Raw genomic sequence first — 26,962 nt, 5'->3', positions numbered from 1 at the left:
TTTCGATTGACCACTATAAAACTTCAGACAAGAAACTTGCATCTCACAGCCAACTGTCATAGAAGAAAGAATGTTTAATACTTGAAAAAAAAAGACACTGTTGTTTGCTCATTTGAATTATGCTTCATTTTGTCATACCTCTTTAAGCTGAGTATACAGTCTGTGTGTTCTTATCGTTGAATGCCGTACGAATACTTGAAGTTGCTTATATCCATGTGCATTAATCGGTGCTGAATAAATGTCTCATCGGCAATCATACCACATCTCCTTATTTTTATATCAACAAACATTTTTTAGCTTACAATTTTTACGGTAGGCATGTTAAAGTGATGTTATTATTGTACATACGCAACGTATACAGAGCTAGTGAAACCCACGAAATGTTACAGTACACCAAAATGAGCAAGCTCAATTAATGATGATATAAAATACCATGTAAGAATAAGGAGATGTGGTATGATTTTCAACACATTTTCAGACACAACAATTCACTTCAATTGGAGTAGATGTCAGCAATCATATTCAACCGTACGGCGTTCATCAATGAGAAAAAACTCGCTTATAGTACTCCAAATTATGTTCACACGGCGAAAGTCGTTTCATTTAAAATATAGATGAAATGTAATGTAGGAAAAAATATCATAATATCTGTAAAAGCCAAAGACATAAAATATGTTGTGCCAGTTTAGATTTGTTAAAGGTCGACGTTCTATCAAGGAGAAGATTTACCAATTATGGCCTTACATTTTTAAACCAATAACCTCGTTTTAACTATAAAACCAGGTGTATAATGTCTCATAATAATTTATATAAAATGAATTAGACTCTTACTCAATATTTATAACATTTGATAATAGTTATAATTTATTTTTGTCATTGTTAAGATTACATTATATTTCTCGAGTATCACGTACACAGCTGTTAAAACACACATGGTCAGCAGTTATCTTTTGTATATAAAAGGTTCAATCTAACAAGTAGTAGAAGACATCCAATTCCCGTGACACTGACATCAACGCAAATAATGAAGACTTTCATCCTACTTCTCGCATTCGGCTTTGCAGGTAACTATATATTTTAAGTATGAGCTTTTATAAAATTTATATATAATTAAATCGCGAATATATCTTTGATGATCATTAATTATATACGCTTTTGAAAAAATATCCATTAATGTTCTTCCGGTTTAAACAGCATCACATTCTTTACTGATGAAACCTTATGTTTGAGTAAATTTGAGGTTTCGGTATGTATAATATGTTTCAGGTTTTGGTTGAACATCATAAAATATGTTACATTTCGTATTCGATAAGTGAGAGATTTGGCTAGTGATATAACCAGGTTCAATCCACCACTATTTTCTACTTAAGAAAATGCCTGTACCAAGTCATGAATATGACAGTTGTTATTCATTCTTTTGATGTGTTACAGCTTCTGATTTACCATTTGACTAGGGACGTTCCGTTTTTAATTTTCTTTGGAGGTTTTTTTTTGTGATTTTACTTTTTTACAACAAGCTTAACAAAGATTAACAATTCTTTGATGAAAATTCAATTTGAAATTATTTTATGAACAACACTATTCTTTAGTATAAAACATCATGCATAGTTTGAGTTTAATATGTTAAGCAAGGCTTTTAGACTTTCAGTGAATTACAAGGTTTAAGCAAGAAATTAATTTATTGTTAATATGAAAAAGAAGATACGGTATGATTGCCAATGCGACAACTGTCCACTAGGTACCAAAAATGACACATACATTTACAACTATAGGTCACCGTACGGCCTTCAAAAATACCGCATAGTCAGCTATGAAAGGCCCCGATAAGTCTGTAGTTGTAGTGCTGTGCATACTGATTGACTTTTGTGTTGTTTTCCATCTTTATAAAAGCATTGTCAGGTTGTCAACACCTGACTTTAGTCGTATTCACGTTATGAGAATTAAAAATTAGCATAACTGTCGATATCTCAATTGACCTGCTCTTAAAAATTATACTTTATAGCTATCATTGTAAACGAATTCAATGCGACTATTCGATACAGGAAGATTTTAATCGAAAAGAGTTCATCATGATTATATTTTCCCTTCATTTCTTATTTTGTAGTCTGCTCACAGAGAATATCCCAACCTGGAAAGGAACTTATCAAAGAGATATTTTCGCATTCGGTAAGCTGTATTAAATGTAACAGATATGTTTTAGTCAATATTGTGTCTATGAAGTCATTTTGTAAGATCAAAGAAATAAAATATGTTTTTTTAAGTATCGGCAACCACTTTGGTAAATTAATAATTATTTCCTTCTGAAGTTAAATCCGTTATTTTCAGATTTTCTTTTAAAAAGTTTGCCAGCCTTATAATAATTAATTCACCGGAATTATTGTGTCTACATTTAGCTTTTTAGTGGTGTTCTTATCAATTAGAAAAATGTTAAAGAGCAAATGATCCATTCCTTTTTAATTTTTTAGTCTGAACATATTTTATCTACTCAAAGCAAAAAAGGATCAGACACAAGTAAAACATCGTTATAAAGTCTTCTCCACAATACAATATTTATAACAATACAAATTGAACGTGAGCATGCATCATATAATATAAACAACATAAATATTACTTAACTATACTGTAAAAAGTAGAGGGAATTAGGAAAAAACGACAGAGATTAGGTTGATGATGATAATGATGATGATGTGCGTTTTACCTTTGTTGATACTATACTACAATGAATCGTTGTGATCTCTTTATAAAATTGAATACTTGTTTAACAATTTGCACATTTGGATCATAGGAAAGAGTTTCTTTTGCAAAAACTTGTAGTTTTAAGTCCAAATCGCAGCCGTCGGGAAACCAGGTGAGACCGTTTAACAGAATAGCCCTTTCATTTAGATAGAAAGGACTATCAAAGAAAAATGGTGCATGTCGTCAATATCCAAACCACATTTACATGTTGGATCAGATATAATGTTAGCTCTATACAAGTCATTCCTTTTTACCTCTACTCCGAATAACCTGCAACGATGATCTGTGCGATTTGAACTGCATTTATACAGATCATGATCCCAGATTTGTAAAGGATGTTTATATAAGCTATGCGAATATCACAAGATAAAGCGTACAATTTAGGGAGAAAGACACCCAACGACAACTACAACACATCAATCTTTATTGTCCAAGATATTTTAGGGTCTGTATTCTTCTCATCTTAGATTTTCATTTTAGAGTGAAGTACAAAATGTAGATGGACTAACCAGTAAAATCGTCGGAGGAAGTAATGCTGACATTAGTGATTACCCCTGGCAGGTGTCCCTACAGTTGAGAAGTAGTGGAAGTTGGTATCATATTTGTGGTGGTTCTATCATTAACAACAACTGGGTTGTAACAGCCGCTCACTGTGTAGATGGAAGTTCGTAAGTATTCTTTTTCAATTCATGAGTTCATGTGGGAGCTGATTTTAGAGTAGTTCTGTAAAGCGATCAAATATTTAGAATTTGTCAAGTTCAATCCAAATTACCAATAAAATTGCAAATGGAAATGGGGAATATGTCAAAGAGACAACAACCCGACCATAGAAAAATAATATTTAGATATAAGACACAGAATAAAAAAAAATATAGTAAAAAAAAAACCCACAGAACTCCAATGTAAATTCAAAAAGTTAATAAAACTAACAAAACACTATCAATCAAAGGGACAAGTAGAACAATTGTTATATTCCTGACTTGGTACGGATATTTTTTTTAAAAGAAAATGGTTATTTATAGTCGACTACACGGTACTGGTTTTCTGTTTTTGAAGGCCGTACACTGATATTATTTGAATTTGTGGATAGTTGTCGTATTGGTAATCATATTTTATCTCCTTATTTTTATATTAAACTTGGTTTTATAACTGGCTAATCCGCCTGTTTTTGGAGACTTTCCCTTTCAATATATATTTTTGTCATTGGTTCGAGTTGTTACAAGTTGTCAATCTGGATAATGATGTAAAATAAAATTGAGAATGGAAATGGGGAATGTGTCAAAGAGACAACAACCCGACCAAAATAAAAAAACACAACAGCAGAAGGTCACCAACAGGTCTTCAATGTAGCGAGAAATTCCCGCACCCGGAGGCGTCCTTCAGCTGGCCCCTAAACAAATATATACTAGTTCAGTGATAATGAACGCCATACTAATTTCCAAATTGTACACAAGAAACTAAAATTTAAATAATACAAGACTAACAAAGGCCAGAGGCTCCTGACTTGGGACAGGCGCAAAAATGCGGCGGGGTTAAACATGTTTGTGAGATCTCAACCCTCCCCCTATACCTCTAACCAGTGTAGAAAAGTAAAAGCATAACAATACGCACATTAAAATTCAGTTCAAGAGAAGTCCGAGTCTGATGTCAGAAGATGTAACCAAAGAAAATAAACAAAATGACAATAATACATAAATAACAACAGACTACTAGCAGTTAACTGACATGCCAGCTCCAGACTTCAATTAAACTGACTGAAAGATTATGATTTCATCATATGAACATCAGACACAATCCTTCCCGTAAGGGGTTTAGTATCATACCATCATAACATATATGAGAAGAACATAACCCGTGTCATGCCAACAACTGTTTTTAGAATAAATGTGTTTAGTTCCGACGCAAAGACCTTATCAGTGACTCAATATTAACGCCAAAATATGCAATCTTTAATGACTTGACAACAGTATCGTAATTATATCCCTTCTTAATAAGTCTATTCAAAGGTTTTGTAAGTTTATGAGGTGAATACTGACACCTTTGTGCTTTATAAAGAATATTTCCATAAAAAATTGGATGTGAAATACCTGAACGTATAAAAAGTCTGCATGTTGAGCTATATTTACGAATGATGTCATTATACCGATGATAAAATTTAGTAAATGTTTTGACTAGTTTATGATATCGAAAACCCTGGTGTAATAATTTTTCAGTAATACATAAATTTCTCTCGTTAAAATCTAAAACATTGTTACATACACGAGCGAATCGTACAAGTTGAGATATATAAACACTTGATATGTTCCTATTCTTAATAGTTAACAGTTGATGCTCTTGGTTAAGGATATTTTAATCTTGCCTCCCTGAAATTCAACTCCAAAAACTACAAACAAAATCAACAAAGAATATATACCGATTTCATTTTTATTAATGTATTTGTTCCTAGTTTGTAGATGTCTGTATATGTATTTTTTAGTGTGCTTAAAGGAATGTTATCATTTACTGTTAATTCAGAAATTATTGCGAGGTTTTTATCATTGCGAATAATGCGACAGACTTGTAAACGCAATAATTATAACTCGCATTTTGTAATATTCTTACTGAATTAAGCATGACTTTTCTTAAAATCGTAAAAATTAAAATCGCTTTTAAGTTTAAAATGACAAAATCGCAATAATAAATGCACGCAATAATTTCTGAATTTACAGTATTTGATAGTCTCTGAAATTATGTTTGGTCTAGACTGGTGAATTTAGTGGTTTTACAAACTGGTTATGCATGTTTCTATTGATTGTGACAGAACACTAAACTTAGGTTGATTTTTCGGTCTTTTTTTATTTTATTTGCTCATTTTCTGTGTATTTAGTAGATTCTACATTTCTATGAACGATACTTGCATATTATTGATATCATGCATACACGAATCTGAAAATTAAAAAGTTAATATCCTCGGCAGCACTTACTGCTAAAATAAAAATCGCTACAAGAAAAACAATCTGTTAAATAAATTGTTAAACAAAGTGTTTTTTTTTTTTTAGATTTAAGCACTTGATTTCATCTTAGTTTTGTATTATTGTGGTATGTTATTAAAAATTAATATTTTGAGTTACTTTATTAGTGCTGTGTTTTTTTATTTTTATTTTCTTGTCTATGTGGTTTATAGAACGAATAATCTACGAATTGCCGCTGGGATGACACTGTTGTCAGATACTTCAAGAACAGTAAGAACCTTAAATCGAGTTATTATGGTAAGTTATTTTAAAACTATTATTACGGACTTTAGTACCTTATAAGGCAACAAGATAAAGAAAAAGTAGAGAATACCCAAGGTTCCAAGCTGTTATTGTAGAATTGCATGATATTTGAATGATATTGCTATCTACGATCAAAATAAAATACAATTACGCGGCCACGTTCAATTGTATTTTTGTCCATTTGATGAGTTAAGCCTTTTTCAACGGATTTTTATAGTTCGTTCTTGTATTGTACTGTTATACAACTGTACCATGTTAGGAGGAGGGTTGGGATCCCACTAACATGTTAAACACGCCACATTATGTATGTATCTGCCTGTCCCAAGTCAGGAGCCTGTAATTCAGTAGTTGCCGTTTGTTTATGTTTTACAAATTTGTTTTTCGTTAATTTTTTTATATGAATAAGGCCGTTACTTTTCTGTTTGAATTATTTTACATCGTCATATCGGGGCCTTTTATAGCTGACTGTACGGTGACCTACAGTTGTCAATGTCTGTGTCAGTTTGGTCTCTTGTGGACATTTGTCTCATTCGCACTCATACCACATCTCCTATTTTGAATTGTTAACGAATTTCATACATAATCTATAAATTATTAAACTTGGTGTAGGCAAGACATAAACATGTATTTCAAAGTAGTATTACAAAAGTTTTTTTTTAACATATGAGGGCTTTGGATCACATTGAATAAATACAATGTATCCGATCAAATTTATTCGTTCATGGTGTAATAATTTACGTTTTTTTATTGAGTTAAGGCTGCCAATTGATGTTTTATCGTGTGGTTTTCTCTGTTGTGATGTTATACTATTGTTTCAGAAAAAGGTGAAGGTTTGGATCCATTAAAACGTTTAATCCCGCTGCAAATGTTTGCACCTGTCCTAAGTCAGGAATTGGATGTACAGTAGTTGTCGTTTGTTTATGTAATTTATACGTGTTTCTCGTTTCTCGTTTTTTTATATAGATAAGACCGTTTGTTTTCTCGTTTGAATGGTTTTACACTAGTAATTTTGGGGCCCTTTATAGCTTGTTGTTCGGTGTGAGCCAAGGCACCGTGTCGGAGGCCGTACATTGACCTATAATGGTAAACTTTTTAAAATTATTTGGAAGGAGAGTTGTCTCACTGGCAACCACACCACATATTCCTATATCAATGTACAGAGATTTGAAAAATGTTGTTTTATCTGTAATTTCAAACTTTATTGAAAATTACAGCATCCAAGCTATAGTGGAAGTGCTGCCGGATATCCAAATGACATTGCTCTGTTAGAGTTATCACAGTCTTTGTCATTTGGTGCAAACATAGATGCTATAGCTGTTCCTTCAACTCAAGATTTCACTGGATCGAGATGTTTCCTATCAGGATGGGGTCGATTAACTGGAAGTATGTTAGCTATGTTAAACATTTTTTTCTAAATACTTTCCAATTTTTACGATAGTCATTGATCATCTCAAAGTAAAAATATTCGATTAAATATCAAACCAAAAATTAGAATGAAAAAAGAACACAATTCATAGTCATTGGTCATCTTAAGGCAAAAATATTTGATTAAATATCGAACCAAAAATTAGAATGAAAAAAGAAACACGATTCATTGTCATTGGTAATCTTAAGGTAAAAATATTTGATGAAATATCGAACCAAAAATTAGAATGAAAAAAAGAACACGATTCATAGTAATTGGTCATCTTAAGGTAAAAATATTTGATTAAATATCAAACCAAAAATTAGAATGAAAAAAGAACACAATTTATAGTCACCGTTCTATTATTAACATGATTTTATGCGTACACACCCATTCGATCAGTGCATATATATATATATATATTACTGCATATGTACAATGTATATAAGGTTTTTATTTAAACGTTATACCTGTATGAATGCTGGAAGAATTTTTAGAACTCTCATATCTCATAAAATCAGACATTTGATACATGTTAACCATTGTATCATCGTAGAAGAATAAGGCTTAAGACATGTTTGGTTCGTAGTCATTATAAAAGACCAGTTAAACTACAAATAAAATATGTTTTTACATGTTTTACCATTATCAGGTGGAAGCAGCCCAAATAATTTACAAGATGTTGAGATGACTGTTATCAGCAATTCGGAATGTTCAACAAGATGGTCATCTGTCAGTGGTGCTTCTATTAATAGTGGACACATTTGTATACTCGAATCTGGTAAATCCGCCTGCAGTGTAAGTGTTATTTATAATGGTTATTAAGTTATCAGATGAATTAAGACTTCCCGCGATCACAGTGCTGAGTTGATGCTCAGAAATAAAAATCAAGTGTTGAATGAATACATCATACACTATGACAAAAGATTGACAGAAGAACCTAAAACTGTAAAACGTCATATTTGCCCGAAAGATTTATCATTTTAGTATTTGTGATTACTACACAATCTATAAATTTCGATTATTAGAATGAGTCGGATGTAAGAGTGCCGTTTGACTATTAAAAGAGCCTATGATATCAACTGTATCATATGCCTTTTGTGGCAAAAATCTGATAGCAGCGATTTGAAGCCATGAAAAATGTATTGATGCAATTAAATTAACGGTACCAATTTTCTTGCACCAGATGCGCATTTCGACAATACATGTCTCTTCAGTGATGCTCGTGGCCAAAATATTTGAAATGCAAATTAGCATTCAATTATATTTCAATTGCAATTTTCGGAAACAAATCTGTGCCAATTTGAATTATGATATCCGGTGCTTTAGCGTTTGATTGGCTTGTGGAGTTTAAATATATCGCCGCGAGTTTCATATAAGAAATATTGTTAGTTGAATTGTGCATCTTAAATATTTGATTGATAACGAAATCCAACATGTCAGCTTACGTGTTGAATATGTATATCTTGCAAGATTTTAAACTGTTTTTTATTTACAATAGGGTGATAGCGGTGGTCCAATGACATGCTACTCTGGAAATACTCCATATCTCGCTGGAGCTACTTCTTGGGGAATTAGCACATGCTCTGGAAGCTTTCCCAGCGTCTACGCCAGACTGACATCGTTCAGGTCATGGATCAGTACCTACGTCAGCATTTAATGCCAACAGACAAATGATTTTTTGAACTAAATCCTTTGATGAATAAATACCGCAATGAAATGTACTTTATTTATCATATATCTTTAACCTTAAAAATGTCAAAGTAAAGTACGATGTTGAAGAGCATTATGGAAGCAAACCTTTATTTCAACAATAAAGGCCTCGTTGCCATCAGCTTCACTACTTCTCTTCATCATAAACCAATTTACTTGAGTAAACAAGTCCTTTTTAAAGATCATTCTTTGCATATCATTTCTTCTGCCTATACCAAACCATTATAAACTAAGTTTTATGATTACAATTACATTTCAAAAATTAAGAAATGTTCCAATGCCTACTTGTGGAGTTTACATCTCCCAGTTGATACAATATTAAGGTTCTTGTATTTCCTATCATGCTTTCCTTGAATGAGGGTTGCTACTCACATAGGCTATCAAACCAAGAGTTCTAAGTAGTGAAGTTGAAATCATCCCTTCATAAATTCAACGGACGGCATTACGAATTAGTTGATCATTATGGAATATCAGCAGATATGTTACAAATGTTCAAAAATACAACCCCGTACCTTTTTCCATGAATGTGACATACGGAATTAGATTTGTTACCGTCTATGTGCTATTGACTAACATGATCAACACGACGAGTGTCACATGTGGAGCAAAATCGGCTTACCATTCTGGAACATCTGTGATCAATCCTGGTTTTCTGATTGGTTTTGTGTTGCTCAGTCCTTAGTGTTTTATGTTGGCTTTTGTTCAGTATGGTTTTTTAAGCCATGCCGTATGTCAATTGGTAATTTACTTATGGGTTCGAATATCAATTTGGTATTTTTCGTCTCTCTTTTAAAATTATGTTACAAGTACTTAGCAGACAGTATCAAATCCAATCATTGTGTATATTTTTGTTTTACCATCATCTCCAACGATTATAAAAAGTTCAATAAAACTCAAAAACATATTTTATTTTTCTGAAACACAATATATATTGATTTAATATATAAATATATATTGAATCTAGTAGATACAAAGTTTTCAAACGCAAAGGTTTGTCTGTACTGAGTAGTTTGTTACATGGTTTTGGGGATTATCATCATTTCAGTTTAAAAAATAGGGGCGAAAGATGCTAGAGGAACAGTCAAAATCATTAAATAAACTGACAACGCCATGGAAAAAAGAAAAAATTAAAACAGTAAGGTGTAATAGATCACAGGACACTAGAAAACTAAAGACTTAGCAACACGAACCCTACTAAAACTGGGGTTGATCTCATGCGCACCAGATTAGTAGGCAAATACTAATAGATACTTGTCATGTTCTGTTAATATTTCAAATACTGCAATTTGTTAATAACAAAAAGTAAAATGAACATTCATTCAGTGGTTACAATCACGGTGGATCAACAATATGTTATTTAAACAGTTCATTTCCCAATCATAACGAAACACATCGTACACATTTTTATTTTAATATTTCTATTTCATATATTAACAATATTTGTGATAGGTTCCGATAATATATAACTTCCTCAGCAATGCCCCTTCGCAACTTCAGATGAATGGGCATTGCAAAGAAAACAAATAGCAAGTCCTTTGTTGCAATTGATTAGTAATGTATTAATATGTTGTTAACATATGTTGTGTTGAATCACTTTACATGCTAGTATTATATATGACACACAAGTTAAATTCTTCCTTATCGTTGTATTGTTTTCAAACTTGTCGTTGTTCCATTTCCTGTAATAAGCAATTGACATTGTATGGCTATGAAACAATTATGAATATTATTTATCTGGCAAATTTGTTAATTGTGTTAAGTAAAATCCAGGTTTCTTTGCAACTTAGTGGTGGCGTTTGTAAGAAAAATGGGTATGTTAAATTGTATATGAATAGATTTACAAATTGTGACTTGGATGGAATTTTGTCTCATTTGACACTCATACATTTTTCTACTTTCATAATAGTGTAGCAAACTCAAAAATTTAATAATATGTAGGAAAAATAGAAATAAACCAATTTAAGGAATACTCCAAAACTGATATAAAATTGTTACCGAGGTACCTCGCTTGTATGTTGTCACTAAACTATAGGCTTGCTGAATTGAATTGACCTATGTTTTTTTGGTGTTTTAACGCCACTCTTTAGAGCTGCATTTAGGCTATTTCGTGGTGGCAATTTTTTTTGTGGAGGAAGCCGGAGTTGCCCTGCGAAAACCACTGACTTTCGATATGAAACTGAAAATCCTAGTCAATAAAGATTTGAGTCGAGTGCACCTGCACGGGCGGGGTTCGAACTCACCTCAGTGTTGGCTGGCTTGTGATTACTCGGCTACCGAGGTCTCTTTTGCTGAATTGAATAATCCCACAAGACAAATGTGCTAAATGGTAAATGTTGCTCAGTCATTAGTTTTCTATGTTATTTTTTGTGTACTGTTGTTCGCGTCGTTGTCCTTCTCATTTAAGCCATGGCGTTTCAGTTTAGTTTGGATTTATGAGTCTGAATGTCCGTCTGGTGTATGTCATCCCTCTTCCGTAATGTAGATACCTGATTACTAACAAATTGATACATATATACACATAAAATTCCATATTTACACCAGACGCGCGTTTTGTCTACATAAGACTGATCAATGACGCTCGCATCAATTTTTTTTAAAAGGCCAAATAAACTACGAAGTTGAAGAGCATTGAGAACCAACAATTCCTACAAGTTTTGCCAAATACAGCCAAAGTAATCTATTCCTGATATTTAGTTACTAGTACCTTAAAATGTGGAAATTGAGAGGTTCTTCGAGTTTAAGTTTTGTTCATGTCATGTGATGTAAAAAAAAAACCCAAAAAAACAATTTCAACATTCGTCCGTCTTATTACAGGTTGAATGCGACAAAAGAACAATACACATGAAGGTCCCAGAGAAAATAATTAAATCCATACATTACAAGTGATTCCCCGACCCATATATTAAAACAAAAATTAATGATAAATAAAAAAATGTTAATATGTTTAAACAAACATGCAATACTCGTACAGAATCTAGACTTCATTTGAGGTTAATTCCAAAACCTTTTTTTATAATGATGAGACTTTATCCATTTAGTTGACAACAATGCTGTTGTTATTGTGTGAGTAGCCTTCATGCCTACCAAACGTAAATTAAATGTCCAAAATGTCTAATCTATTGAGTTATAGATTCATTTGAAAGATGTTGTCGTGAAATCGTTTAGCACAAAAACTTGTCATATAAGTTGAAGGTTAAGCTAACCATAAACCAATTTTAACCTACTTTTTCCTTTGATAATTTAACGAACCAACTCAAGAATATGGTTTATGTTTATAGCTTGTTCCGTTTATTCATAACGATTGATTTGTACTTACATTTTTTAAATTTGACTTGGAGCTCGTTTTATTATTAATCTGTTATACTAAACAGCTATACATGAATAGCACAGGACAGAAATACTAAATACTCAGAGAGATATTATGAATTAAGAAAATTTAGCAAACGATATTCTTATTATCACCTTTTCTTTACAGTAGAGATGTATGTTGCTATAACTTTCAAAATATCAACAATATATGTACAGGTAAGTGGTTATTATGCAAATATTTAAAATAATTATGAATTATATTGGAATTCTGAAAAAATGTTAATATCATACATTATCGGGCTATTTATGGTTTAAATATTATCAACTGAGGTTTAATTGTTTGAAACTTTTTGTAAGTTGAAGGTTGCGTAAAATGAGATTGATTGATATGGTTTTTGCCAATTAAAAGTAAAGGTATGACACATGGAACTACCAATATATATGTGTGTGATATAATTTATCATTTAATGCATTTCACTTTTTCTGTCTTTCGAGGCCATTGATTTTTAGGAGTGATCAATCAAATTTTACAAAAGGAACATGCATGTAAACACGCTGATTTGTAGCAAAAGTAAAATCTTAAAATGCCAAGTTTGGCAAAACGATTACTTCAAAAGCACCTTTATGCACACTTTGAAAACAAGGAGACACTGGGTTAATTGTATAATAGACTTCAGTCAATCAGTTAATTTAATAAAAACATTTATTTTGGCTCAATTTCAGCGTGCACAGCTGGAACTGTTTCTCTACAGGACGGAATATGTCTTCCATGCACTGAGAACAAGTACGGCTATAAATGCTTGAATGATTGTAGTTGCAATCATTCACAGAGGTAATATATATTAAAGAAAAACCTTTCATAATAAAACCAAATTATTTCATTTCATATTTTATTAACACATAATATACATAAAGCTATCGTGAATACTCCATTTTAAGGTGGGATAAAAAGTTTTCACAAACATCTGATGCTTTTAAAATGGTGGATGTTTGCTGTAAGTTTGGTACATTTACTTAGTTTGCATTTTATGCTTAATATAGTTCAATTTTATTCAAAATCGGTCAATCTAAAACTACTGGGTGTGTGTAGTAATTGATAATTTGTTTTGGATACACGAGTTGTTTTTCTAATTATTTGTTGTTGGCTTTTGGTTATCTTTGATTAATAACAGTTATTACTACTGTATTGGTACTCCAGGTAATCATCGTCTTATTATGTGTTTGATGCTTTGTATCAGTCTGATAACTATAGCCCATTTTCAAATATGTTGCAATCATGTTTCTGGTAAAGGGAGAGTAGCTTGCCCTTCAAACATCTTTCACTATGTCATATTCTGCATATCAATGTACCGTAAAGTATACAAATCAATGAACATGATGAAATTTCAAAAGTGTTCTGTAAAAGCTGTCTTAGACTTTCGATATCAGGGGTAAGAAAACAAAAAGTTTGAAAGAATGAAATAAATATTTTACATACAGTTAAAACATAGGCTCTTCAAAATTGGAATAACGTTTTTGAATTTTGAAAATTCTGAATTAAAGAATCAAGCATCAACGACAAACAAAAGTGTTTTCTAAATTTGAAACATCCAAAGCAGAACAGTGGAATTCACTCTTGCTGCCACTGTGTGGATACCTCTCCTGACGGACGGTAAATCCATGATAATATTTAGCAAATTAAAAGCTGTAAGGTAAATACACATAATACAAGCTAGCTGATTTTAGATAAAAGAATTCTGTTATTTTCTTATTTTGATCGTTTAAATTTAAAAGCTGCCTACCATTTGAGATTGCGATTCTTATTTTTGTTTTCAAGGTGCGATGCAAAAGTAGGATGTATTATGCTGACAGTAACAACAACAGACACCGGAAATAAAGGTATTTCCTTTAATTAAAGCGCAAGTACAAATTTGAAACTACTTTGTATATGAAAACCAATAAAATTTAAAACAGGTGAATGGTCTGGTATGAAATATTGTATGTGCCAAAACTAGTTAATTAACCGTTACACATATACAACTGGAAGATCTTGTTTATAGATTTTCTTGAACCTGTTAAAGAAACAAAATAATGAAGAAAAAAAAGTTTTTTGTTTCAAACTTTGTATTTGATAACTAACTCGCAATTAAGGCCAGTTAGAATGATTTTCTCTTAGCCGGAAGACCAATCATTAATAAAGACACCATATGAAAATTTTATGCATTTTCATATAATTCTTTTGAAATTATGGTAAATGCATAAGTAGGTTATAATCAAATTAAACGTTTGACTTAATTCAGAGGGAATGAATGTGGCAGCTGATATAAAATGAGAAGATGTGGCATGAATACCATTGAGACAAATATCTATCAGAGTTCAAATGATATTGAATATACGCAATTATAAGCAAGGTAATGTGTAAAACATGCCATATAGTCGGCAATAAAAGGCATCCTCAGGAGAAATAGGAAACAATTTAAACCAGAAAAAATATTTACTGCTACACAATTTATGAAAAAAGATATAACAGCCATTAATAACGACAACCACTGGACCACTGGCTCTTCCCTTAAAGAACATGAAGAATAGCACTCGAATTCTTGTTAATGGTGCTATAGATCGACTAATCTTATTAATTTGCATACCTAATCTTTGGACAACACTTTATAAAATATACAACTAAAAATACGATCCAATGAAAAATTAAAGATCACTTGTATAATATTAAAGATCACTACCTTGGTTCATTGAAAATTCGAAAATAAAAACAAAAACTAATCTGTATTTTTAATATTAATATTATTGTCAGTTTTAGTGTATTGCAAAATATTGTCATACAACTGATGCGTTTGGGCAGAAGAACACATCTCAAACCATTGATGACACTTCATTTAAAAATACGATGTGCTCCATCAGAAGCATCTATCATTGAAAACAAAACATAAGAATATAAAATTCAGTTTGTTGTAAAAGCCAATGAAGTTTGTAAGGATATATTTTTACATAATCCTTTTTTTATTAGTAGAATATAGTTTCACATCACAGAATGTTACTACCACTTATCTGTTCAGAGACAAAGCTTTAAACAGAGACGGTTCGTAAATATATACTTTGGATTTATTAATATTAGAATAATACCTTTTTTGTTGATTTCGTGGGTGTTTGGGAACCACGAATTTTAATATTCAATGAATATCAAGTGTTCTAAAGAAATGTATGCAGACTTTGCAAAAACCACGAAAATAAATATCTACGAAATGCAAGTTTTCTTCAAACCATTTGGAACTCTTGGTTTAAAAGCTTCCTTGTGCATGTTGTGAGTAGCAATCCTCTATCAAGGAAATCATGTTTGGAAATACAAGCCCGGGAATATTGTATTTATTGGGAGATATATACTCCGTATGCAGGCGCTTATGAAATGTTGCTACATAGAAAAGGAAAGCTGAAATTATCTCTTTTGTCGTAATGTCTAGTGTTCAACCAACCCTCGTTGTCAATTTCTAGATGTAAGTCAATATATGAGGTATCTGTAGTATCCTTTATTTCCAGCTCGATTGAATAAAAAACAAATATACACAATGTACAAAATATCAACATTACACCGAAGATCTGTGAAATTTATTTGACCGACCGATGACGAATAAACATTTATAGTCATATAGATAAAAACATTTGACTGGAGGTAATGGGGAAGGTTGAGATCTCACAAAACATTTTTACCCCCGTTTCATGTTTGCGACTGTCCCAAATCAGTAGCTACTAACCTTTTTTAGTCTAGTATTTTTTTCTATTTTAGTTCATTTTTTTTTTTATTAAATAAGGCCGTTAGTTTTCTCGTTTGAATTGTTTTTTTCTCGTTTGAATTGTTTAACATTGTCTTATCGGGGCCTTTTATAGCTGATTATGCGGTATGGGCTTTGCTCATTGTTGTAGGCCGTACGGTGACCTATAGTTGTTAATGTCTGTGTCATTTCGGTCTCTTGTGGACAGTTGTCTCATTGGCAATCATACCACATCTTCTTTTTTTATATTTGGAGTTTAGTGTAAGGTCCATTCTCACTGAGCTAGTACATAATTTTATTTGGGGACCAGCTGAGGATCACCTCCAGATGTGGTATTTTATTGCTGAGTTGAAGAATCATATTGGACTTCGGCTGTTGTCTGTTTTTTTTCGGTGGGGTTGTTGTCTCTTTGACATATTCCCATTTCCATTCTCAATTTCAACTTGTTCAGAAATTTATGACGACGGCTATATGTGGTTTTATTTTTTTTGGTATGTTACAAATTCTCTGTCATTGAACTTTTAATGTTATACTCTTCTTGAGTTCTGCTATTTTATCATAACGCTTTATTTTGTTTATCTTGTAGGACCTTCAAATATGGAATTGATTGTGTACACACTCTGCGTTATTGGATTTCTGATAATAATTGGATTGAGTCATTTTGTTCGTTCTTACCGAAAACGATCTTCAATTAACATACCAAGACAAAATGGTAGAGAAGATATAGAAATGAGACAAGAGATAGCTGAACCACAATACATTGAAATATACGATGAAATTGACGAGCACTTAATATTAGAGGTCACCAAGGAGACTGCAGTAACACCACAATTAAGGAATACCAATGCAACTGTATCAAAGGCGCATACTGATAAAACAACAAGTATTCACGATGATACCTCAAGTTATCTTGATCCATATTTTGCAGAGGAAGAAAAGGAAAACCCAAGCATATTAAAGGAATCCAGTTCTAGTGATTCATCGAACTTTGATCCTATTATTATGGATCATACAGCATATCTCAATCCCTACCAACCTCTTCGTGAAAGGCAACTGATATCAGATGGCTATGAAGTTACAGTTCATGTTCATAAAAGCTCTGATAGTTCGTCTGGATCCGAGTCGTCAGAAGAAATGAGTTCTAGTTATAAATATTCTCACGTTTATCAACAACTGCAAAAAGATCAAAGTACACAGAATCACGAATATGAGAAAGCAACAAAAACGTCGAATGAAATGAATATTAATTTGAGTGAGAAAAATGAGATACATGACTGTAGAAAAAAAGGCAGTAAGGATATAGAATCTATCGATTTGCTTAATATTACGGAAACAGATGGAATAGATAATGGAAAAGGACAGCTTAATGCACATTTATTCTTTGGACAAATAATAGGGGATGCTTATTGTGGAGTTTCAGAGAAACCACTAAATGAAGAAAACGATGGAACTGACTACACAGATAAATCACTGAACACAGATACAAATCAGAGTTTGTATTCAGAGGAGAGTGACGAAAACAATGCACACGATCAACGTGTCGATATTTCGACTGATTACTTAGATATGAACAATCCTATAAATACATGTACAGGAGATATATTACAAACAGTCAAATCAAACATCTAGACAACTGAAAATGTATTGCAATTTAACTTATAATAACGTTGTTCTGAATAGAGTAAACGTAATTATACCTTTCTGTAGCAATTTTACCTGACCATATCGGGAAAAAGGTATTTGGTTGGATCTTAACACGTACTTGTGATTTGGTTAAAACCGGTTTTGATATAAATATACGAAGAAATGTCGAAATGTTCAGGACTTAATTAAATCCGTATTTCGGTAGGATGGTGCAAGCATACGATTTTATTGCGTCTTACACTCTGAGAAGCGAAAACTCCTTAACCACTTTATTCAAATATTGTTTAAAAACGTTAATTTTGAGCTTTGAAAGTCAAGTGACTCGAGCATTTTCCTGAGGAAGTTTTAAAAAATTGCAAAATAATATTTTTACAGTGGGTTAGCTTTCATTAGTCTTCACTATCTATAAATTAACAACTTTTGGTTATATTTATAATTAATAATCATCATTGAAGGTGGAGGACGATTGCACAGTTAATTAATTCTATTGATGTGCCATTTGTATGCAAGAGTGACATTCCGTTGTATTATGTGCCAATTCAAAAAAATTATGCGAGTATTCTCTCCCCTTAACAGGTTCTTTATTTTATAATTAAGTTTACGTTTCTGATATAATTTTGAATAATAACAAAATGCATCAATTCAATAGGTTTCAGTTTTTGTTATTGGTGTATAAAAAACATTGATGTACGAATATAACTTCATAAATTTGAAACGTTTAAAATGATTACATACCAATATAAAGAACCGTTCATCATTTTTGAAAAAGACTATGAACGAAAACCGAATAATTAATAATTAATCTTCTCTTGATGATATATTGATTAGGAAATGAACCGGAGTTATCTAATGGTAATCACAGAGAGGGACCGGCGAGCACTTTTTAATTGTAGCTTATTCAACATTAAAACAATTTTCCACTATAAGCGAATGTTACTTTATACAAATATAAGGCCTTAGTTAGCTAAATCTTAGTTTATGTGAAATCAACTTTTATAAAAGGCATTTAATTTTATTTATCAATGTGATGAATTAATGGCATAACAATATTTATAAAATTAGGTTGCAAATATCAATTAAACATTTTGGTTAGTTTGGACGTTTGTATGTGTGACAGCTATGTTGCATTAGACTAAGTTATCAATTAAGTATGAGGTTTGAATAGATTTGAAGAACAAACGTACTTGATCACAATTTAAGAACTCTGAACAAAATAACTTAAAAACATTTATTTGAGCAACAAATATTAAAGACGTAGCAAAATCAGGTTACAAACATAGTTATTTGACATTACTTTTTTTCAGAAAATTGAAATCACGAGTTTAGAAAAGATGATAATAACTTTTAAGATTTCAGCCAAATGGCAAATAAAGATTTGATGCCAAAAACAATTGTCTGAAAAGCCTTTTAAACGCTACTCACCTAGAAAAAAGAGTATTTTTTATAGTCAGGAACACCCGTTCTCTTCCTGTTGTATAAAGCTGTCCGTTGGAATTAATTCAATGGCTGTGTTTCAGGAAAATGCATTCTGAACTAACTTAGGTTAGAAGCAATGACTTTTGAAATAAGTAAAATATATTCTTTTTGTTCTTACTAGATACAAAATAACGAATAAAAATAGCAATTTGCATTCAAAATTGCTAATAATTATCAAACTGCATTCCAAGTTGCTTATAATATTTTATTTCTAGGGTATCATAATATTGTTTATATTCGGTCGTTTCGCAGGGATTTGTTGGAAATTGTCGCCAATTACTTTTTCTTACTTAATAAACCATTTGCTATAGTCGTAATAGTAGTAGCTTTAGTTTTATAGTAACTGGTCTTGAACAGTACAATGACAATACCCATGATAAAGGGAAATAACCTAGCTAGTCATGTGACATACATGGAAGTTAGCATTTAAAAAAACCGATGCGTGCAATTATACAAAATGAAACATGTTTTGAATTGGAGAGGACTATCAGCGTTGTGAACATCATTTATGAACAAAACTTCATAGTAAGTATAAGACTTTTTGTCAACACTCTGTATCAATTGTTGTTCATGAACTAAGATGCATATGTTATATAACTACACAATTCATCGAAAAGCTAAACGATTAATGTGACATCATTTGTTCTGATTTCGTGACTGTTCAGGTAAACTATGAGTACAGGTAAGTAACGGCAATTTCTGAAATTTTCCAATTCGAATCTACATGCCGCGGAGTTTAAGATTTGTTTAAAAAAGAAATCATTATGGGACAAATATCTTTCAAAATGGACCCCCACAAAAACAAAAGAATAGAGAAAAATTGACAAAAATACACAAAATAAATACAAATGGCGTGTTAAAAGACAAAAGAAAGAAACTAATTTGACAAAAAATAATCAACGAGTTAAACAGATCAAAATGACATTAATGATTAAAGAATACACAAAGAAAAAGCCCCTATATCAATACCCTCTTTCTTTATTTAAAACGATAGTGGTGTGAAAAACCAGCTCTGTAAATACTTTAAATTACGCTAACCTGAATGAATATCTTCCAAACAAAACAAATTTAAAATAGATTTTTAAAGTGTATAATGGACACACCTGACTAGACATAAAAGGTATACAGGTTTACGTGTATCTTAAATAAGATCCACACAATACATAAACCTGCACATGTTGTGAAATGAAGTACATATTAATATCTAGCCTGATCTCCATATGTGAATAACGTTTCGGTGTTAGTATAAAGTTAATTGTACCAAAGCACATGTTATTTTTCCTTACACCTTTAATACAACTGGAAATATCTTTTAAGAATCATTAGGAAAAACAAACACCGTATACGTATTATTTTATTAATTTTAAGTGGCTTCTTTGTGCTTCATGTATTTGCTCATTTTAGGTCAGTTCTTCGTTAGACATTCTTTTGCCCCATTTACGATAGTAGAGGGGCATTATGTTTTCTGATCTGTGTGCCGTTTGTCCGTCCGTTCGTTCGTTCGTCCGCCCGTCTGTCCCGATTCAGGTTTAAGTTTTTCGTCAAGGTAGTTTTTTATGAAGTTGAGGTCCAATCGACTCCAAACTTAGTTCACATGATGTTATACTTTGTCCAAATAATACAAATAGTTTTCCCTGACTAATTATGAAGTCTTTACACTAACATTAATTGATGTTGAGTTTAAACTGATTGATTTTTTTGTGTTATGTAAGATAACTGTATTTTTTGTATAAGTTGTTATTGAAATTAACTAGTGATTAGCAACTCCGAGTACTCTCTGTTCTAATCTTAAAGTTTTTTTTCAGATTGTAGAAATTTATAAATACCCTACACGTCCAGTCTATTACTGCTTTGTATCAATCTGGAGAAGTTACACCCTTTTAAAATTATCTGAAATTTATTTTCATACAGTGTGCTATTACACCAATTTTTTGTGTGTGTCCGAAGTTAGAAGCCTGTAATGCAGTTGTTGTCTTTTGTTGCTGTATTTGTGTTTTGTTCTTTTTTTTTAATACATCGGGCATTTTTTTCGCGTGTGTATTGTTTCACTTTTATCATTTCGTGGCCATTTATAGCTGCCAATGGGGTATTTGATTTACTCTTTGTTATAGCCATATGATGACTTATAGTTGATTTAACTTATGTTTTTTTGGTCTTTATGTTGAGAGTTGTCTCATTTGCAAGTATAACATATCTTTTCTCATACTTAAAAAAATAAATAACATACAAACTATTTGCCTTTATTTGGGAGTTAGATGATAAATAACATTGAAAACTATGTAAAATCAACCAACATAAGACGAGAAATAGAAACAGTTAAACACATTTCCCTTTTTAGAAAATTGGATTTTTGTGAAAATATGATATCTTGGACCTTATAAAAAGCTTCAAAGTCTGTTTGAAAAAAAAATAATGTGATGGATTGAATGATCTTCATATCCATGTTATATATCTTACACTTTGTTCTATTGTATTTGCCCGTTATGTATAATAACTATGGTAGGAAATCAAAGATAAGTAATTATTATTGTAAGAGGAACCATCCGTATTACATAGGTCTCCAACCAGACGTACTGATTGTAAATTATGAAAATCTGAAAATTATTTAGTCAAACTCATCGATAGTACACATAGTACATCCATATATGCAAAGAATTGTGACCTAATCTATTTGAATCGTATGTGCAAACATGAATAAATAAAACTACAAATGGAACAAAAATAAGTTTGAGGTATTGATAGCAATAGACAGTTTATACAAAAAAAACCCGAGAAATCAATTGAAAGATGTGAATACGCGTTAATAATAATAATAATAAAAAAAATCTCAACCTATTATTTAGTTACATATAATAGACTTATTAAAAAAAATATTTTCTTTGGTTACATCTTCTGACATCAGACTCGGACTTCTCTTGAACTGAATTTTAATGTACGTATTGTTATGCGTTTACTTTTCTACATTGGTTAGAGGTATAGGGGGAGGGTTGAGATCTCACAAACATGTTTAACCCCGCCGCATTTTTGCGCCTGTCCCAAGTCAGGAACCTCTGACCTTTGTTAGTCTTGTATTATTTTAATTTTAGTTTCTTGTGTACAATTTGGAAATTAGTATGACGTTCATTATCACTGAACTAGTATATATTTGTTTAGGGGCGAGCTGAAGGACGCCTTCGGGTGCGGGAATTTCTCGCTACATTGAAGACCTGTTGGTGACCTTCTGCTGTTGTTTTTTTATTTGGTCGGGTTGTTTTCTCTTTGATACATTCCCCATTTCCATTCTCAATTTTAAAATTATATAAGTGGTTAAAGATAAATGAAGATGTGGTATGAGTGCCAATGAGACAACTATCCATCCAAGTAACAACCAATATCTTCTTCGTCAGTTTATTGCAAACGGTTATAACATGTATAACTAATTGCGGATAATTTGTCTGGCTTCAAATATTAAAATTTGATTTGTAATTAGCAAGCTTAAAAAAAATCAAATAAAAAATATGAATTTAATTTTCATTACAATTACCTTTAGATAAAACTATATTCATTACCATCAAAGTTAAGGGTAGAAATTATAAGTCAGAGCAGATTCTGGTATCACACTCTTAAACCCTTCTACTGTAAAGAATGAAACAATTCGTAGTGGCAATTGATTCAAAAATACAGTTGTACATGGATAAAATGCATGTTAATGAGTTGTTGGTATTTGTTTTAAATGATTGTGGATTGCAATGGCTTGTTGTTAAGTCTTATTGAATTAAAATGTTACATGTGTGGACTGTGATGATTAAATACATACATGCAATCTAGTAAAATAAATCGTCTAAATTTAAGTAGGTAACAATTCGAATCTTTTACATTGTCAGTGACTTAAATGGTGCTGTGTCAGGTGAAGTATAAGCTCTTAATTTAGGTGAGCCTATTATAAGGTTTCTTTGAAAAAAACCATAATGAAAAATTGCTTTTGATATCTGTGATTGATATGTGTAGCAGATTATAATTTATATTGAAGATACAGACCTAAATTGTTTGTAGAATAATTTTTTTCGAGCGAGTAACTTTATGAGTGATGGCAGTGTAGATCTATTATTTGTTTAAGAATTCATTGTCAACCATTGCCAATGTGCACCACTTATTGTAGACCCGTCACAAGTTTCCAAGTATACCATGTATACCAGTAGAAAAAATAAATGTTTCTGTATTGTTATGAGTTACAAGTTATGACTAAAATCAGCAAAGACCCATCGAAACAACATCCGCTACAGAAATTATAAATATAACGCAACAGACAGACATCTTATTCGTTCAGGTATTCTACATCTGTAATTTCATGTTAATATTGTTTACAAAACACAAAAATGTTGACATGCACTTCAAAAGCTAAAAAAACCCTTTAAACAGACTTATTAAGAAGAGATATACTAAAAGTTACGATACTGTTGTCAGGTCATGAAACATTGCATATATGGCTTTAAAATTGATTCACTTATGGTTTCTTTTGCATCGGGAATAAACACATTTATTCTACCTTCAGTTGTTGACATGATACGGGTTATGTTTACACATATATTTTATGATGATATAATACTAAATCCTTGATGGGAGAGATTATACTTGATACTTATATGATTAAGGCATATTCTATCAATCAGTTTAATTGAGATCTGGATCTGGCATATCAGAAACTGCTTGCAGTTCTTTGTTTATTTTTTAATCATTGTCATTTTGTTTAGTTTCTTTTGTTACCTATGCTGACTTCGTACTCGGTCTTCTTTTAAACTGAGTTGTTATGTGCGTATTGTTATGTGTTTGTTTTTATTAACATTGGCTTGAGATATAGGGAGGAGTTGAGATCTAAAAAAAATTATGTTGAATCCCCGGCATTTTTTATATAAAGACGTACATTATATATGTTATATTACACATTACGGTACTTCATATAATCAAAAATGGTTCAGATATCTACGACGACACCCATTTAAATTATACTGATGGTTATAAATGTTGACTTCAAATAAACGATCGACAGACCCCATATGCTTATGATGCAATACTGATCCCCACTATATTGTGTATAATTATATAAAATGTTTTATAGCAATCAATATGTGACACTTTAATAAACATTTATTTTTATTTTTATAACGTATATTTTTTTTCAATACAGATGTTCAGATTTGACAGGGAATGGTAAACTACTGGTAGATTGGCATATGATGAGGCAAAATGGTCATTCTACTGATCCTGGTAAATGTTTGATCAAAATTATTCTGTGAAGGATATCAACAATTAACTTTTTGACGTCGCAATGTTTTGATTCTAAGAAAAAAACTTGTATATACGAACTCATTTTATCCACTTTAATCTATATCTTCAATAGTAGTATCACTTAATGAAATATACCTTATTCAGTAATTGGAAATTGAAGATTAAGTCATAGACATTGGATGCAATAATATTCACGTATTTGTTACTTGATTAATTGACACAATTCATTTAAGTGTTCGAAAGTTATGTATTCTTTATCAAATGCATTTGTACAAACTAATATTCATATTCAACATGCAGCAAGCCTGATAGTGTTAATAACATCGTCATTATATGTTATTTATTAACTACATACTAGGTAAACTAATATCCGTTTGTGAAAACACGCCATCCTTGATCAATAAATACCAGATGAATACAGTTTACAGTGAAGTCAGTAGGCATTAGATACTTCTACAAACAGACATTACATTAAAGATTAAATAATACAGATACCATCGGCATATACCGCATACATATTTTTTATAAATGCTAAATAAAAAAAAAGGGAGCTGAAACAAATGAAATAGTACAACATGCTTGTTGTTCTGATTTTCAGCATATCACATCGTTTAATGCCATACTGGTTTTCCTTTAATGTAACTTCTTTGTTATATATTATGATTTAAAATTATTGGGTAAAAAAGACACATAGAAGTATGGCCAAATTAGGAAAACATTTTACAAACATTATTTGAAGTGAGGGAAATCGTTAATTCACATCTTTATTTTTAGATAATTGGAACAGTTACTGGATATGACCTCAAATGTCCAGCCAAGGCAGAATGGAGATTGAGAGCAAACGTTTCGTGTTATTCGGCATCCAAATACGTTTGTTTGCTCCATTTACTTGAAGGAAAATACGAGGAGAATTGTTTAGGTTTAGATCAAAGTGCTATAGGTAAAACTAGTTGACAACACGTTTTTTTTCAAATTGATATTTAGTAAATATAGGTCAGTTGTTTAATGGAACTAACTAGTTGTTTATTAATTATTCAATTGCACATACAAATTTTCATTTAGGGGCAACAACGATACATCCAGTTGTAATAGCCCTTATAACTATTTGAATTCCTTAGTAAGATTCCTTGTTTGAATTCTTTGCATGGTGTGTGCTGGTCGCACACGTTTATGTATTTATATAAATAAGGTTGGAACGTTTATTCCCTATAAAACATATGTATTCAATGCTAAGAATGTCTCTTTGTTTGAAATACGAATAAGGTATAAGTGTTAGGATAGCAACGTTATTATTCTTATAGAGCATGTATAAGCAAAATACTTCGGTTTCACCATATTCTCGGATGTTTCAACGTGTGTATCAAATTGGGCCTATGTTTGGAACTTGTTTTCCGGACTACAAATTGTCTCCATGACATTTTGTAACACAATTGTTATTCTGTCTCCTTTAAATAAGTGCCTTATCGACTCTGAGTTTGTTTTGTTATATAAATAGACAAATATAGACAATTGTATTTCGAAAAGGTTTCGAATCTGAAACTTGTAAAACAAATCTAGACTCAAAACAATACTCTAGTATCCTATCAATTTTTTTGGTTTTGTTTGTCACAAAAATAAAGACTACAATACAATAACACACAATAACAATACTGTGACATATATACGTTGTGTTAAATGTTATAAATTATATGGTGTTATTAAAGGAATGATTCAAAGCCAAATATTTCTTGTTTTTTTTCTCTAACATGAGCTTGGTTTGAACAACAGTCAACTAATGTTCTTTTTATTTGTATCATTTAATGTTGAATACAAAGTTAAACTTAATTATTGAAACTGTAACAGTGAATTGAAAATTGTACAGAAGTCTTCGACAGTACACAATCCACAATATAAAAAGAAGGTTTTCTACTTTAAGGAAGTAAGCTAGTGTTCCAACCGTTGTTTAATCTAGCAAACTGTAGTGCTGAAAGATATCAACCTGTTGTATTTACCACTCATGGAAACAGTGAATGTATCCTTAGAAAATCAAAGTGTGCTGGAGAGGGACAGGTTGTATACAGCAATGGGTCTTATAGCATTGATACAGCTTGTCGCTGTGACTACACACGGGGATATGCGTTTGTTTCAAAACCACAGAACAGTTGTTTTTGTATTCCATCCCTTGAAGATTGCTCTTGCTTCAAAATTGAATGTACACAACTATCAGCAGGTAAGTTGTTTTAAGAAAGGTGATGCATATTCATGAATTAAGGAGAATCAATGTATATCACATACAGTTTATTTCCTTATGAAATATCTTTATTTCATCAATTTAGAAATTAAGCGGATTATCAGTCGTTTCACTAGCCTTTGTACTAGTGCAAAGATACAAGGAACAGTTTAAATTGGAGAGCAAACAT

The 26,962-nt window shown here is 31.5% G+C and overlaps 1 protein-coding gene across 1 annotated transcript; it reads left to right on the top strand.

Annotated features, from left to right (window-relative positions):
- Positions 1-913: 913 nt before the first annotated feature.
- Positions 914-9,119, top strand: LOC134681786 (chymotrypsin-like serine proteinase). Its single transcript, XM_063541432.1, has 7 exons — positions 914-1,064; positions 2,105-2,166; positions 3,217-3,404; positions 5,900-5,984; positions 7,205-7,373; positions 8,048-8,193; positions 8,897-9,119. The coding sequence occupies exons 1-7, from the start codon at positions 1,025-1,027 to the stop codon at positions 9,053-9,055; spliced, it is 849 nt and encodes a 282-aa protein (XP_063397502.1). The 5' UTR covers positions 914-1,024; the 3' UTR covers positions 9,056-9,119.
- Positions 9,120-26,962: the final 17,843 nt, after the last annotated feature.

This window comes from Mytilus trossulus, chromosome 8 (assembly GCF_036588685.1).
Source record: "Mytilus trossulus isolate FHL-02 chromosome 8, PNRI_Mtr1.1.1.hap1, whole genome shotgun sequence".
NCBI lineage: Eukaryota > Metazoa > Mollusca > Bivalvia > Mytilida > Mytilidae > Mytilus > Mytilus trossulus.
Note: the sequence above shows the minus strand (reverse complement) of the source record. Positions and strands in the feature narration are given on the sequence as shown.